This window comes from Pipistrellus hanaki, assembly GCF_964339955.1.
Source record: "Pipistrellus hanaki genome assembly, chromosome: 1".
NCBI lineage: Eukaryota > Metazoa > Chordata > Mammalia > Chiroptera > Vespertilionidae > Pipistrellus > Pipistrellus hanaki.
The window spans coordinates 48,473,260-48,490,205 of NC_140503.1; the positions used below are offsets into that span (position 1 = coordinate 48,473,260).

At 38.1% G+C, this 16,946-nt stretch overlaps 1 protein-coding gene across 1 annotated transcript in view; it reads left to right on the forward strand.

Annotated features, from left to right (window-relative positions):
- ADAM10 (ADAM metallopeptidase domain 10) overlaps window positions 1–16,946 on the forward strand; it is a 145,266-nt gene that overhangs the window by 28,328 nt on the left and 99,992 nt on the right. The window contains exon 2 of the mRNA XM_084873324.1: window positions 11,281–11,431. Coding sequence (XP_084729450.1) covers window positions 11,281–11,431 — 151 coding nt within the window. The remainder of the gene's footprint in view (window positions 1–11,280; window positions 11,432–16,946) is intronic.

Here is a 16,946-nt window from a genome sequence, read left to right on the forward strand (position 1 = left end):
AGGCTCTTTCAGTGGCTGAGCCTAATAGGCACCTGGCAGGCAAAGGCAGTCTTAATCATTTTGCAATCTTGCCCAGGCATAGTACTGGTGGAAGTTAGCTTTGGTCTGTAGCTTGACCCCTTCCACAGGGACCCAGGCCCAGCAGAGGCAGCCACCAATGTGAATCACTTAGTATCTGCTAACAAGAAGTTCAGGGCTGGTCAAATGCAGTGTTTGATGTGGACCTGTGCAGGAGTCTCTCCCAAGGGGCTCTAGAACCAACATAGTGGCTGGCTTCAGACCACATCAGATCATGGACCAATTAGCACCACAAGTGGCATAACTTAAGGGAGGTCACATTAGGCATCGGAACCTGCAGGAGGGAATTCACTTCGTGGGGTCAGCCCCTGCAAAGCAACTCAATAAACTGTGATCAGGATCAGTCTTCCCATGAGGGTCAGCACCACCCATGGATGGGCCAAGAGCCATCAATTTCAACTACAACAGGATAGCTCACATACCCCACACAAGGACACTGTTAGTGATAGGGTGACAGCCTCACTGAGCCCCACAGGATACCTATTAAATAATCCCACCCTACTAAGGCTGGGAGACATAATAGATTTATCTAATACATAGAAACAAATACAGCCTAAATGGGGAGACAATAAAATGCCCCAAATGAAAGAGGAAATCTCCAGAAAAACAACTAAATACAATGGAAGTGAGCAATCTACTAGATTCAGACTTCTAAACAATGGTTCTAAGGATGCTCTAGGACCCTAGGGAAAGAATGGATAAACTCAGAACGCTAACAGATAGTAAGCATAAGAAAGGATAGTGAAACAATTACAAAGAACTATATAGTCAGAAATGAAGAATACAATATCTGAAGTCAGTGGTTTCGAAAACAAGGTAGCAGGAAGCACCCAATCAAAGTAGCAGAAAGAAAAAGAATGAAAAAAATGAGGATATTTTAAGGAACTACAGGGATAACATCAAACATATCAACATTCACATCATAGGGTTGCCAGAAGGAGAAGAAAGCAAGGTATTAAAAATCTATTTGAAGAGAGAATGACTGAAAGCTCCCCTAATTTGGTGAAGAAAAAAGATGCACAAGACCAGGAAGCACAGAGTCCCAAACAAGATGAATTTAAAGAATTGGCAGAGTTTGAAGACAGAGAGAAACTTAAAAATAACAGGAGAAAGGCCATTTGTACTATTGAAGTTGTCTCAGTTACCAGTTGACTTCTCAATAGATGCATTTTATTTTATGTTTTTTATTTAAATCTTACTGTTGAGCGTATTACAGATGTTCTCTCCCTTTTCCCTCCATTATCCTCCTCCACCAAGCTCCTGCCCCACCACAGGCCTCCCCCACCTTATTTATTTATTTATTTATTTATTTATTTATTTATTTTTGTTTCGGTGAATCTTTATTGTTCAGATTATTACAATTGTTTCTCCCCCCTCCCCATAGTTCCCTTTCACCCCACCCTTTGCCCTTACCCATCCCCCATTGTCCTCATCCATAGGTGTATGATTTTAGTCCAGTCTCTTCCCATACCCCCACACGCTTTCCCCCCTGACAATTATTAATCCACTCCCTTTCTTTGCCCTTGATTCTATTATATGCACCAGTTTATTCTGTTCCTCAGATTTTTTTTTTAAAATATATTTTATTGACTTTGTACAGAGAGGAAGGGAGAGAGATACAGAGTTAGAAACATCGATGAGAGAGAGTCATCGATCAGCTGCCTCTTGCACACCCCCCACTGGGGATATGCCCGCAACCAAGGTACATGCCCTTGACCGGAATCGAACCCGGGACCCTTCAGTCCCCAAGCCGACGCTCTATCCATTGAGCCAAACCGGTCCCGGCTGTTCCTCAGATTTTTAATTCACTTGATTTTTAGATTCACTTGTTAAAATATATATATATATATATATATATATATATATATATATGTTTGTTGATCATAATTTTTATCTTTTTCCTTCCTCTTTTTAAAGAATACCTTTCAGCATTTCATATAATACTGGTTTGGTAGTGATGAATGTTTGTGTCAATAGGTAATGCATGTATACATGTAAGTTCTTTGGTTAATCTCTTCCTGCCCCTCCCCTGTCCCTCTGAGATTTGTCAATCTGATTCATGTTTCCATGCCTATGTTTCTATTTTATTCATCAGTTTATTTTGTTTATTAGATCCCTTTTTCTTTTTCTTTTTTAAAAAAAGTATATTTTATTGATTTTGTACAGAGAGGAAGGGAGAGATATAGAGAGCTAGAAACATTGACCAGCTGCCTCTTGCACACCCCCTACTGGGGATGTGCCTGCAACCAATGTACATGCCCTTGACCAGAATCGAACCCCGGACCTTTCAGTCCACAGACCGACACTCTACCACTGAGCTAAACCGGCCTCGGCTAGATCCCTTTTTCATTTATTTTTATTTTTAGGTTCAATTTAAAAAAAAAAAAATATATATATATATATATATATATATATATATATATATATATATTATTGAATTTTTACAGAGAGGAAGGGAGAGAGATAGTTAGAAACATCGATGAGAGAGAAACATCGATCAGCTGCCTCTTGCACACCCCCTACTGGGGATATGCCCGCAGCCAAGGTACATGCCCTTGACCGGAATCGAACCCGGGACCCTTCAGTCCCCAAGCTCTATCCATTGAGCCAAACCGGTTTTGGCAAGGTTCAATTGTTAATAGATATGTATTTATTGCCATCTTATTATTCATATTCTTAATCTTTTTTTTCTTTTCCCCCTCTCCTTCTCCTTGTTCTCTTCTCTTTTGTCATCCTGTTCTTCCCTCCTCCCTCTTTTCCACCTCTCTCTTCTCCACCTCCTTCTCACCCTTCCCTTTCCTCTCTTTCTCCTCCTCCTTCTTCCTTAAATTTTCCTGTAATACTGGTTTGGTGGTGATGAACTCCTTTAGTTTTATCTTGTCTGGGAAGCTTTTGTATCTGACCTTCAATTCTAAATGATAGCTTTGCTGTGTAGAGTAATCTTGATTGCAGGTTTTTGCTTTTCATCACTTTGAATATTTGTTGCCATTCCTTCTGGCTTGCGTAGTTTCTGTTGAGAAATCAGCTGACAGTCACATGGGTGCTCCCTTGTAGGTGACTGACTAACTGCTTTTCTCTTGCTGCTTTTAAGATACTCTTTTTGTCTTTAACCTTTGACATTTTAATTATGATAGTCAGTGTGAGTCTCTTTGGGTTCATCTCGTTTGGGATTTTCTGTGCTTCCTGGACTTGTAAGTCTATTTCTTTTACTAGGTAGAAGTTTTCTGTAATGATTTCTTTCGTTCGTTTGCTGTTTGAATTGTTGATTTGAATCTTGGCGTCCTCTATTCTCTTGTTGATTCCCTGTAAATTATTCTTCATTTCAGTTAGTGTATCCTTAATTTCTGAGTGGTCCTTTTCATATTTTTGGTGTTCTCACTAAGACCCTTGGTATTCTCATTAAGTCCCTTGAAGCTCTCATTAAGTTTCTTGAGTAACTTTATAACCATTGTTTTGAACTCTATCTAGTAGTTTCCTTGTTTCCATTTCATTTATTTCTTTTCCTGGAGCTTTCTTCTGTTCTTTCATTTGTGACATGTTTCCTTGCCTCTGCATTTTGGCTGTTTCCCTATGTTTGTTTCTATATATTAGTAGAGCTGTTATGTTTCCTGGAATTGGTGGAATGGCCTTATATAGTAGGTGTCCTGTAGGGTCTAGTGGCTCAGCCTCTCCAGTCACCTGAGCTGGGCACTCAGGTGCATCCCTATATGGGCTCTGTGCTCAGTTTGTAGTTGAGCCTTGATAGCTGTTGGCATCACTGGGTGGGATTGGCCCCCAGACCAATTGGCTGTGAGGACCTGCTGTGATTACAGCAGAAGAGCTGCTGTGCAGGAGGCATCTCTATGGAACAAGACTTGCTTTAGTGGGGCTTTGGTGCTCACTGAGTCTGCCCCTTGAGTGTGTTACTTGTGGATGTAGAGTTATAATCTGGTGTGGTCTAAAGCTGTCCATAGGGCGTACTTGTTCTGGGGCCTCCTGTAAGGTGCAAAGTCAGCCACATCTTGTACCTTGTCTGGGGCCACCCAGCATAAGCTACAGAACGATTTGCAAATGGCTGCTACTTGAGTTGGGCTTGGAGGTGCACAGGAGAGGTCAAACTGTGAACCAAGGCAGGCTGCTGTAGTGCCTGGCCTGGGACTGCTTATTGATAGGGATGGGATGTGTTGAGGTCAGATTCTGCTTATTTGAGGAATTTTAGGAAAGTCTAAAGACTGAACCAAGACGGGCCATTTATATGGAAAAGCCAGTGCAAACAGCTTGGGTGGGGTACGGTCTTGAAATTAACAGGGCAGGGCAAACAGTGTGAGCCAGATTGATGTAGATACCTGCCAGTCAGCTGTGTGGTGGGAGAGGTTTTGGTATTCAGAAGGAACAGTGACCTCTGTCAACCCTTTTGTCTGGGAGAAAGCAGCTCCTGAGTTTTTCCCCTGATGCCAGACAATTTAGTTTCCCCTCATATGTCCCTGGATCTTTTCAGGCTGCTGTCCCAGAACTGGAACTCAGAGGGAGTTACTCTGAGTAAATCTCTGCACTGGTCCTTTAAGGGGAACTGCCTTGGTTCTCTAGTAGCCTTTGAGTCACTCAGCTACAATCTCGGCTGTTTTTTATAGCTTAAAATTACAGGACTTCTCTTCCCAGTACTGGAACCCACCCTGGTTAAAGGGTTTGATGTGGGGCTGGAACCTCTTGTTCCTCACAGGAAGCCTCTTCAGCCTAGATATCCCTCCCAATTAAAAAAGGTGACACATATGGGTCTTGGACCAGTTTGTTTTGCACCTCCACTCCTGCCAGTTTCAGTGTGCTTTCTTTTTTAATTCTCTGGTTGAGGACTTCCATTCAGCTGTATTTCAGATAGTTCTGAATGATGGTTTTTCTGTACTTTAGTTGCAATTTTGATGTAGTTGTGGAAGGATGCGAGTACTGTATGTACTTATACCACCATCTTGGTTACTCAATAGGAACATTTTAGGCTAGAAGGGATTGGTGTGCAATAATCAAAGTGATGAAAAGTAAGGACCTACAATTAAGTCTACTCTATCCAGCAAAACTATCATTTGAAATTGAAGGAGAAATAGGACCAAACAAACTTCAGCTCTGGTCAGACAGCTCCAAAACCTCCAAACCCCAAGCAAAGAGGACAAAATTGTAGTTCTCGCTGTAACTCCTATTGGGTGGCTTCAGACAGAAGCTGACCAAGACCCCATTAGAGTTCCAGAAGCTAGTGTATGTAGTGGTCAGATTTCAACTACTCACATCCATAAGTGACACATTCCAGAGGTAGACTCAGTGTGCACCAAAGCCCCTCTGAAGCAAGCCCTGCCCTATAAGTGTGTCTCCAGTGTAGAAGTTCTTTCATTATAGACACAGCGGGTCCTCATAGCCAATTGGCCTGGAGGTTAATTCCTCCCAGTGACATCAACAACAATAAAAACTTAACTACCACAAGGCTGTGCACCCAGCGCACAAAGGGGTGCACCAAGAGTATCCACCTCAGATAACTGGGAGGCCGACCCACTGGCCCATATAGGACACCTAGGACACAAAGCCACCCTACCAACTCAGGGAAGTAGCAAAAATGAGGAGACAAAGAAATAGATCACAAACAAAAGAAATGGAGGAAAATAAACGATGCTATAGAGTTCAAAACCATGGTTATAAGGTTTTCAAGAATTTCCTAGAAAAGGCCAATAAATTCAACAATATCCTCGAGGATATGTAAAAGGACCAACTAGAAATTAAACATACGCTGACTGAAATAAAATATATTATACAGAGACACAATAGCAACTAGAGGACCCCACGAATCAAACCTAAGATTTGAAATATGAAGAAGCAATAAACACCCAACCAGAAAAACAAAAATAATAAAGAATCTGAAAATATGAAGATAGTGTAAGAAGCCTCTGGGACAACTTCAAACATTCCAACATCAGAATTATGGGGGTGCCAGAAGAAGAGAGAGAGCAAGATATTGAAAACCTAAATGAAGAAATAATGACAGAAAACTTCTACCTGGTGAAAGAAATAGACTTACAAGTCCAGGAAGTGCACAGAACCCCAAACAAAAGGAATCCAAAGAGGACCACACCAAGACACATCATAATTAAAATGCTAAGGGCAAAATACAAAGAATATTAAAAGCAGCAAGAGAAAAACAATTACCTATTAGGGAGCACCCATAGAACCCCTGAGGGGTCCTGGATTGGAGAGGGTGCATGCTGGGTTGAGGGACACCCCTCCCCATGCATAAATATAATGCGCTAAGCCTCTAGTGTAGAAATAAAAAAGGAAGAGATTTGTGCAACTGTAAGTCTATATGTGGTGTGGTCAGACCTCTGCATACCTGTCTTTAGCATATAAAGAATATATAACATATAGGCTTTGAAGTCCTGGGCTACAGACAAGGTCAGGGAGTTCTGAAAAGAAGCATTGAACTAGTTTTTCAGACTAGAGCAGCTGGTGTGACAACCTACACTAAATATTTCATATTTGAATACTTATAGGCTCCTGCCTACACCCTTTTACACAGACTTTACATTTAGTTTTATATTATGTCATTTAAAAATATTTATTGAGCCTGGCTGGTGTGGCTCAGTGTTTAAGATTGGCCTATGAACCGGGAGGTCATGGTTTAATTCCCGGTCAGGACACGTGCCCAGGTTATGGGCTTGATTCCCAGTGTGGGTTGAGCAGGTGGCAGCAAATCAATGGTTCTCAACATGATGTTTCCATCTTTTTATTCCTCTCTCTACCTCTCTGAAATCAATTTTTAAAAAGCCAGCCTGTTTAAAAATAAAAATATTTATTGACTACAAAGATATGTCAGATATTTGAGGAAAACCTGTAATGTGAAAGAGACAAGATAAATATATATTTAAAATATATTTTACTGATTTTTTTACAGAGAGGAAGAGAGAGGGATAGAGAGTTAGAAACATCGATGAGAGAGAATCATTGATCAGCTGCCTCTTGCACCCCCCCCTTTGGGGATGTGCCCACAACCAAGGTACATGCTCTTGACCCGGGACCTTTCAGTCCACAGGCCGACGCTCTATCCACTGAGCCAAACTGGTTTCGGCAAGATAAATATTTTAAAAATGACTATAAAGAGTAGAGATAATTTAACAAACAAAAAAGATATTTTAAACCCCCTCTAGTGCTTACCCTTTCCCCCACTATCCTCATCCATAGGTATATGAATTTTGTCCATATTCTTCCCACACCATCCACACTACCCGTTTTGTCTTTTAGTTGTAGTTTTGAAGTGGTTGTGCCAGGCAGTAAGTTCAGGTGTTTTCCTATGCCACCATCTTGGTTTTTTTCTGATGAATTTATTTTGTAAAATGATTCTATTTTATCTCTGCAATTGGCTTATCTGATATACTTGTTTGATATACTTTTTTAGAGGTTGTTCCTGGACTATATAATACACATCTATAACTTACTGTATGCATTCAACTAATATTGTAAACTACTAATTTATAGTATAATTATACTTTCATTTCTCCTATTCTCTGTTTTGCTTCTGTTATCATAAATTTTTATTGTATACATGTCATAAATGTCACAATACATTTTTTAAAATGTAGCCTGGCTGGCATGGGTCAAGTGATTGAGCATTGACCTAGAACCAGAAGGTCACAGTTTGATTCCCAGTCAGGGCACATGCCTGGGTTGCATGTTCAGTCCCCATTGTGGGCTGTCCAGGAGGCAGCCCATCAGTGATTCTCTTTTCATTGATGTTTTTATCTCTCCTGCTCCCTTCCTCTCTGGGAATAAATAAATAAATAAATAAAAATTTAAAAATGTAGTCATTAATTTTTTAAGAGATTGAACAATGAGAGAAGAAATTTCTTTTTCTCATATATTTATCAATTCTAGCACTAGTCTTTGTGTGAACACAGATTGTCTTCTGGTTTCATTCATTCTGCATAAAAAAGCTTACTTTAACATTACTTGTAATGCAGGTCTAGCAATGAATTGTTAGCTTTGTTGTTTGAAAAAGGGCTTATTCTCTCCTCCCCGCGCCCCCCCCCCCCCATCCTCATTTGTGAAAGATATTTCTATTGGATATGGAAACTTAGATTGAGAATTTTTCTTGTACTTTAAAAATGTTGTTATATTGTCTTCTGGCGTACATAGAGTTTTGCTGTCATTTGTCTTTTTCTAAACCATCCACAGCTGATTTATAGCCATTAATTTATGATTTGCCTCTGTGTGGTTTACTTTTATATTTATTCTTCTTAGGATCTGTTGAGTTTTTTTGATCTCTAGTTTTATAGTTTTATCTTTCCCTCTCCCTCCAACACGTTCCTTTTTTTGTATGTTCTTTAAAACATGGAACATATTGCCGAAACTGGTTTGGCTCAATGGATAGAGCGTCGTCGGCTTGGGTTTGATTCCGGTTTGATTCCGGTCAAGGGCATTTACCTTGGTTGCGGGCACATCCTCAGTGGGGGGTGTGCAAGAGGCAGCTGATCGATGATTCTCTCTCATCGATGTTTCTAACTCTCTATCCCTCTCTCTTCCTCTCTGTAAAAAAATCAGTAAAATATATTTAAAAAATATATTTATCTTTGTCTCTTTCACATTCTAACTCTGTCTCTCTCCCTTCCTCTCTGTGAAAAAAAAAATCAATAAAATATGTTTAAAAAAATAAAACATGGAATATATTTATAATAGCTGTTTTAACCTCTTTGTATGCTAATTCCATTATATGTAATTTGTGTTTTTTAAAAAAAAATATATTTTACTGATTTTGTACAGAGAGGAAGGGAGAGAGATAGCCAGAAACATCGATGAGAGAGTCATCAATCAGCTGCCTTTTGCACACCCCCTACTGGGGATATGCCCGCAACCAAGGTACATGCCCTTGACCGGAATTGAACCCGGGACCCTTCAGTCTGGAAAATATATATTTTTCTGATTTTTTTTTATATGCATGGTAATTTATGATAAGATGTTGAGCATTCTGATTTTTACTTTTTTTGTGTGTTTAATTTTTGTCTTCTTTAAACACAGACTATTTTGTTGTACAGTTAAGCTACTTGGAATCAATTAAATTCTTTGGATGATTGCCTTTATGCTTTGTCAAGTTAACTCCAGAGCATCCTCTACTTAATCTGTGGCTAATTTTACCCCTATGAATACACTGCTTTTTTCCTGAGGGCTATATCCAAAGCTTTATATATTATAGGTCTTTCTTCTTTGGATGGTAGCAATTCCTTAATATCATCTAAGACTGATTTGAGTTTGTTCAGGATTGTTTTCAAATGTTTTTTTTTGTTTCTCAATTGGGTTCTCTTTTGTTTTGCTTTTATTGTTCCTTTCATTGTTTTTGTTCTAGTTTGTTTGGATAGTATTATGTTCATGGTTGTGTGGCTTTTCTCTGTACTATTCTTTTTGCTGTGATATTATATGGACAATTCCTTTTTTCCTTGTTTCTGAGACCAGCATATTTTTCCCCTTTAAGTCATAGTTTGAGGGATTGTTTATTTTGTATTTTACCCTTTTATACAGTCATGGGACCATAGTTATATACAACATTTTTGAGAATTCCAGAACTCTGTTCTCTTTGGGAATTTTAAAAAAGTGAATTGTATGACATCTGAGAGTTTGGGGCAGCATCAGAAGTCCGTGTGCTAAAGCTTTTCCACTTTCTCATTATAGTAGATTGTATATTTCCTTGGCTGCTTGTTTGAGAGATTATACCATCAGGTTTTAGCCAGTGTTAGTACAATGGCTCTCCTGAAAACAAGAAAAACATTTTTTTTATGTAACATTTTTTGATTTTAGTAGTGTAAAAACTCCTCCCATCGCTGTTTTCAAACTGTCAACATAATGCCACTGAACAGAGTTGGGAATAGAATTTGAATTTATCAGCCTGTTTCAGCTCCATAAACACTGGTTGTATCCTTTTCTTCTGTAGTTTTAATCTTGAGGATATTTCTTAAGTGAAAGACTAGACTGCTTTTATAGTTTCTTTGTTTTCATGATTCCCCCTTTTCTTCCTAAGTATTGGGGTGAGAAAAGTTATATAATACAGTTTTAATACATGATCTTACCTTCAGTGTTTTTTTTTGTTTTGTTTTGTTTTTAACATTACTGGAATTATAAACACTGATATTTAGGCATAGTTAGCAAAGGAACATAGATCTTTTGTAGAAGATAATAATGAAGTATACTTGATAACTCTATGTCCCCGAGTAACATTTTAAACTTCCCAATTAAACCCTGTGAATTATGATCTATTTCAGTTATAGATTCAGAAATCATTACTCAGGTCCTTTGCCAGTAAAAGTAAACATTATGTTGCTTTATTAGTTTCTTTGTGTGTGGGACAGAGAAAAGTTGACTTTGTTTAATAACTCTCCCAGTTTTGTTCCATCCATGCAGATAATTGAGCTTTTATCACATGTGTTTCAATGACACAGCAGTAGTTATTGTTCTAAGTTATCAGAAATGGCAAAATACTTTTATCTGAACTGAAAGAGTGGCAAAATACTTATAAACCCACCTTTTACGTATATGGGACAATGCTTCAACCAACTGTGCCACCCAGCAGGGGCCCCAACTCATTTTTTACTTTGATATCAAAACTTGACAAAGACAGTAAGTACAAGAAAACTATAATCACTGTCTCTCATGAACATAGATAAAAATTCTAAGCAGAATTATAGCAAATTGAATCCCCATGACTATGTGGGACTTATTTCAGTAATGCAAGATTGGTTTAGCATTAGAAAATTAGTCATTTTGCTGTATTAATAATCTAAAAAGAAAAAAACACATTAATATAATCATCTTAATTGATACTGAAAGAACAGGTGACAAAAGTCAACATTTGTTTCTGATAGTTTTTATCAGCAAAATATGAAGAGAAGAGACCATTCTCAATCTGATAAAAGACATCTAAGACAAAATAATTAACATCCAAACTTGTGTATGGTTGAATTTCCATTACAATGAATTTTTAAAAAATGTATGTACATCTAAGACAGATCTATGGCTAACATCCAAATTTTTGTGTATGGTTGAAATTCCCATTACAACAAATTTAAAAAAAATATGTGAAAGTAAAGTATTAGGATTAGTGAGAAAATTATTTCATATATATTTGTAGATATTTAGGTCATGGAATCATAATAGAACTAAGAATGAGCCTTCAAGAGGATTCTAATTCAAAGTATTTATTTTTCATAGGTCAGTATGGAAATCCTTTAACTAAATATATTAGACATTATGAAGGATTATCTTATGATGTGGATTCATTGCACCAAAAACACCACCGTGCCAAAAGAGCAGTTTCACACGAGGACCAGTTTTTACGTCTAGATTTCCATGCCCATGGAAGGTGAGTAAATTAACTCCTGACTGTGTTTGAATTTCACCTATATTCAATCTAAGTTAAAAGAAGAAATTTATATCCTTAATTTACCTTTTCTAATGGAAAGGTCCTTACTTAGAAATTTGACCTACACTGGAATTTGGTATATACAATACATTAAAAAAATGTTTTTTTTTATATAATGTATTGCCCTTTTTATATTGTTAAGGAAACAGTTATTTAAATAACTTTATATTTATGAATTAGATCCTCTATTGTGTTATTAGAGGATATGTCTTTAAAGAAGATTTTATGGTATTGTAGAATTATGCCAGAATGATTTCTTTTTTATATACAAAATTTTTTTATTTTGTTGTTTTTTTTTAACTAGGAGATGGAATAAATTCTTGGTGCCATTAAAAAAAAAAAAGATATTATGTTCATAGTTTTCCACTACTTTTTATGTGTTTTATGGTCAGTATATCTTTGGTACTAATAGTGAAGGTACCTGGTTGTATGCCATTGAATAAGTCATTTAATATCTCACAAATTCAATATCATCAGCTCTAAAATGCAACTTGTATATGGGTTGCTTCCACATTGCTCAATTCTTAGACAGAATTATTAAGGGATAAAGAACAGGGAGCCAAGAGGGAGAGGTAAAAATCAGTTATTAGTGTTTGTTGTGTTCCAAGTGCATAGATACCTTATATGCATTTTCTTATTTAATCCTCTCAGCACCCAAATGTGGTAAATATCTTTTTATATCCGAGGAAACTAAGGCTCAAAGAAGTTAACTTCTTTAAAATTACTACAAAGCACAGACTTGGCCTAGACCTGGCTGACTTAAACCCCAATTTTTTTTTTCTTTCTGTCAGGGATACTTAAATACAAAATTTTTGAGTATTTTTGTCAGACTCTCTTACTTGCCTGCTGTAATTAGTAAATTTACTCTTTTTGTACTTTTTTTTATTGGTGTAATCTTGATTTATTACTCACCTCTTAATAGGTTTCTCCACTTTAACTCCATTTATCATTTAAACTACATGCTATGAGATGCCACTTCCTTAGTCATGCCAGCTTATTGCTCTGAAATCTTCAATTTACAATTATTAGCCAGATTTCTTAATTTGTCTTTCAGTATTCTCTGTAAATTAAATTTGGTCTAATCTAAACTTACTTCACTTCCCAGCATTGTCTGTTTCACCCAGAATGATCTTCTGATTGCTTTTTAAACCAAATACAATTTATTCTGTATCATTTATCTTAAATAATTTTCACCATCTTTTAATGCTCAGTTCAAGTTCTACTTCTTTGAAGTTTACCTACATCTTCCTTGGAACTTTTAAATCACTTCTCTGTATTACATTATATTTATTCTCTTTCTTTTCATGTATGTATTTCTTGTTTATTTTTCTATGACTGTTTTTATTCCTCACAGGCAAAGAGCCTGGCTAATATTTAATGTGTTATTGTTTACATTTATAGTAAGATGCTTAAGAAGTATTTTAATGGATGGAAAGGCAGATAATAAGAAATACTATGAAACAAAGTATTTTGTACATGGAAATAAATGTATTACTGAAAATAACTTATTTTCCATATTGTAATGTAATGATCATTGTAGGGAAAAGTATTTAAGTTATAAAATCTCCTACTTTGATTTGAAGGAGGGAAAAAGATTCAATTTAGGCTGAAACCGGTTTGGCTCAGTGGATAGAGCGTTTGCCTGCGGACTGAAGGGTCCCGGGTTCGATTCCGGTCAAGGGCATGTGCCTTGATTGCGGGCACATCTCCGGTGGGGGATGTGCAGGAGGCAGCTGATCAGTGATTCTCTCAAATTGATGTTTCTGACTCTCTATCCCTCTCTCTTCCTCTCTGTAAAAAAAAAAAAAAAAAAGATTCAATTTAGGGTCTGTTTATTTTCTAGGTAAAAATTTTAGTGACAGCATTTCATTTTATGACCCTTAACTTCAGTTATTTTAAAATTACTCATTCTTTTTTAGTACCATGAAATAATATGCAAGCATTAAGCCTCCCTAAGTTTTTAGCCACCACCTAAATTTAATACTATATTCCAAATATAGTGGGAATGCCAAAAGGAAAAGTTGAGATTCTAACTGCCCATATACATATATATATATATATATATATATATATATATATATATATATATATATATTATTGATTTTTTTACAGAAGGAAGAGAGAGGGATAGAGAGTCAGAAACATCGATGAGAGAGAATCATCGATCAGCTGCCTCTTGCACATCTCCTACTGGGGATGTGCCCGCAACCAAGGTACATGCCCTTGACCGGAATCGAACCTGGGACCTTTCAGTCCACAGGCCAACCCTTTATCCGCTGAGCCAAACCGGTTTCGGCTATTACTATTAAATTTTTTTTTTAAAATATATTTTATTGACTTTGTACAGAGAGGAAGGGAGAGAGATAGAGAGTTAGAAACATCGATGAGAGAGTCATCGATCAGCTGCCTCTTGCACACCCCCTACTGGGGATATGCCCGCAACCAAGGTACATACCCTTGACCGGAATCGAACCCGGGACCCTTCAGTCCCCAAGCCGACGCTCTATCCATTGAGCCAAACCGGTCCTGGCAATTACTATTACATTTTTATTTTATTTTTTTTATTTATTTATTTTTTAAATAAATTTTTATTATTCATATTATTACAAGTGTTCCTTTCCCCCCCCTTCCCACCCCACCCTCTGCCCTTTCCCCACTCCCCATTGTCCTCATCCATAGGTGCACTGTTTATGTTCAGTCTCTTCCCACATCCCCCTCTCCCCTTTTCCCAAGAATCATCAGTTCACTCCCCTTCCATACCTCTGATTCTATTATATTCAACAGTTAATATTGTTCATCAGAATTTTTTTTTTTAATTTCCTTGGTTTTTAGATTCACTTGTTGATAGTTACGTATTTGTTGTTCATAATTTTTATCTTTATTTACTTTCTCTTCTGAAAGAACCCCCTTCAGCAATTCATATAATTCTGGTTTGGTGGTGATGAACTCCTTTAGCTTTTTTTTTATTAGTGAAGCTCTTTATCTGACCTTCGATTCTGAGAAATAGCTTTGCTGGGTAGAGTATTTTTGGCTGTAGGTTCTTGCTATTCATCACCTTGAATATTTCTTGCCATTCCCTTCTGGCCTGGTTTCTGTTGAGAAATCAGCTGACAATCGTATAGGAGCTCCTTTATAGGTAACCACCTGCTTAGCTCTTGCTGCTTTTAATATTCTCTCTTTGTCCTTTGCTCTTGGAATCTTAATTATGATTTGTCTTGGTGTGGTCCTCTTTGGATTCCTCTTATTTGGAGTTCTGTGTGCTTCCTGGACTTGTAAGTCCAATTCTTTCCCCAGGTGGGGGAAGTTTTCTGTCACTATTTCTTTCAGTATGTTTTCAATATGTTGCTCTCTCTCATCTTCTGGGACCCCCATGATTCTGATGTTGGATCGTTTGAAGTTGTCCCAGAGGTTTCTTACATTATCTTCAATTTTCTGGATTCTCTTGCCTTCTTGCTTCTGCAGAGGAGTGTCTTCTGGCTCTTTATGTTCCAAATCTTTGACTTGATTCTTGCGATCTTCTATTCTGTTTTTAGGACTCTGTATAATATTTTTTATTTCAGACAATGTATTCTTTATTTCTTGTTGATCCCTTTTCATAGCCTCATAGGTCTCATTTATTTTATCGGCCTTTTCTAGGATACTCTTGAAAAACCTTATAAGTGTGGTTTTGAACTCTATATCCTGTCGCTTTTTGTCCTCCATTTCTTTCGTTTGTGATCTATTTGGTTTAGGCATTTTCGCAGGCAGCTTTCCTGATGGGGCGGAGTTTCAGGGTGGAGCTACAGCCTTGGCTTCCGTCAGCCCCGCCCTATGCGACTCCTGAGTCTAAGGGTCCTTCAGTACTTGTTGCAAGCGCCTCTGAGAGAAAGGTGCCCTCGATTTTCGCCTGCTACCAAACAGTGTAGGCTCTCCCGCAATGGCCCTGAAACTGGGGTTCAGTTCAGTTGGAAGTGGAGTTGGAGGTGGCGTTCAGAGCAGTCTGGAGCCTGTCTCCTTCCCGCCAGGGCAGTCCTACGGCACAGCCGGCTGGCCCTTCTCTGCGCGCTGTGTGCGCGCCTCTGGGACCTCCTTTCGCCGCTTCCCCGGTTCCGCCTTACAGCCCAGCTCCCTCTGGATGAGCCTGGGTCCCCGGGGTCTGGCCTAGAACAGGGGTTCAGAGCAGTTGGGGGCCCAGCACAGTCGGAGTGTTTATCTCCTTCCCGGTAGGGAACGCCAGCCAGGCACTCGGCCTCCCTCCTCTCCGGCTCCGTCCTCTCCGCGCGCCGCGTGTCTCTGTACCTTGGGCTTTTACAGCTCCTCCGCTCTTCCTTCTGGTTTTCTCCTTGCTTCTCGTTGTAGAATTTCCAGTCAGTCGACTTTCCTGTAGTTCTGGGTAATGTCCATTTTATATTTTAGTTGTATTTTATTGAAATTGTTGCGTGCGGCTGCGGCTAGGTGCCTACCCGAGCAGCCATCTTGGATTCTCTCCTAATATTACATTTTTTAAAAAAAAATATGTTTTAATTGGTTTTAGAGAGAGAGGAATGTAACTTCTTGGTATATGGATTGATGCTCAATCACTGAGGTAAATTGGCCGGGCTATATTATTATTTTTTAATTTTCACTCAAAGACATGTTTTTATTGTTTTTAGAGAGAGACGAAGAGAGAGAAGGAGAGAGAAAGAGTAACATCCATGTTAGAAACACTGACCAGTTGCCTTCCCACTTGCCCCTACTGGAGATCAAACTCGAAACCTGGGTATGTGTCCCAACTAGGAATTGAACCTGCAACCCTTCCATGCATGGGATGATGCTCTAACCAAGTTACAGTGGCCAGGGCTATTTTTGTCGTATAATGAATGGGATAGCAGAAACCTAGGATACTTTTAACTCTGTAGACAGACCAGTAGACTTTGAGAAGCAGAGGTAGTTTAGGGAGCACAAATGGATGCCAGCTCATAAAGAAGAGCAATAGAATACATTTGAATTCTATAAAAATACTATTGTTAAGGATGTGGCATGTGCCCTGATCAGGAATTGAATTGTTACCTTTTGGTTCATAGGTTGATGCTCAACCACTGAGTTATGCTGGTCGGACAAACCTACCACCTTTTTGGTGTATGGGACAACATTCTAACCAACTGAGTTACCCAGCCAGGGCTACAATTTTTTCTTGAAATAGTTTCTGAACATTGATTCCTTGCTTGATTGTATCATAACCTCTTATACAACTTACTAGAGACTTTTTCTTCTTCTTTGGGTTGCCAGATATTTTTGGTATTTGTACAGAGGGATAAAATTAAGTTGTTAATTTGTGCTTGGTTCTGAAATCTTAAATTATATTTAAACAGTCTGTACTGGGAGAGTGATACTGAACCAACAAATCAAATATAAACACAAAATATAACATATCAAACTTAAAGGGCAAAGATATGATGGTGTGGGACAAATAGTTGTGTTATGTAGCAGCAGTCAC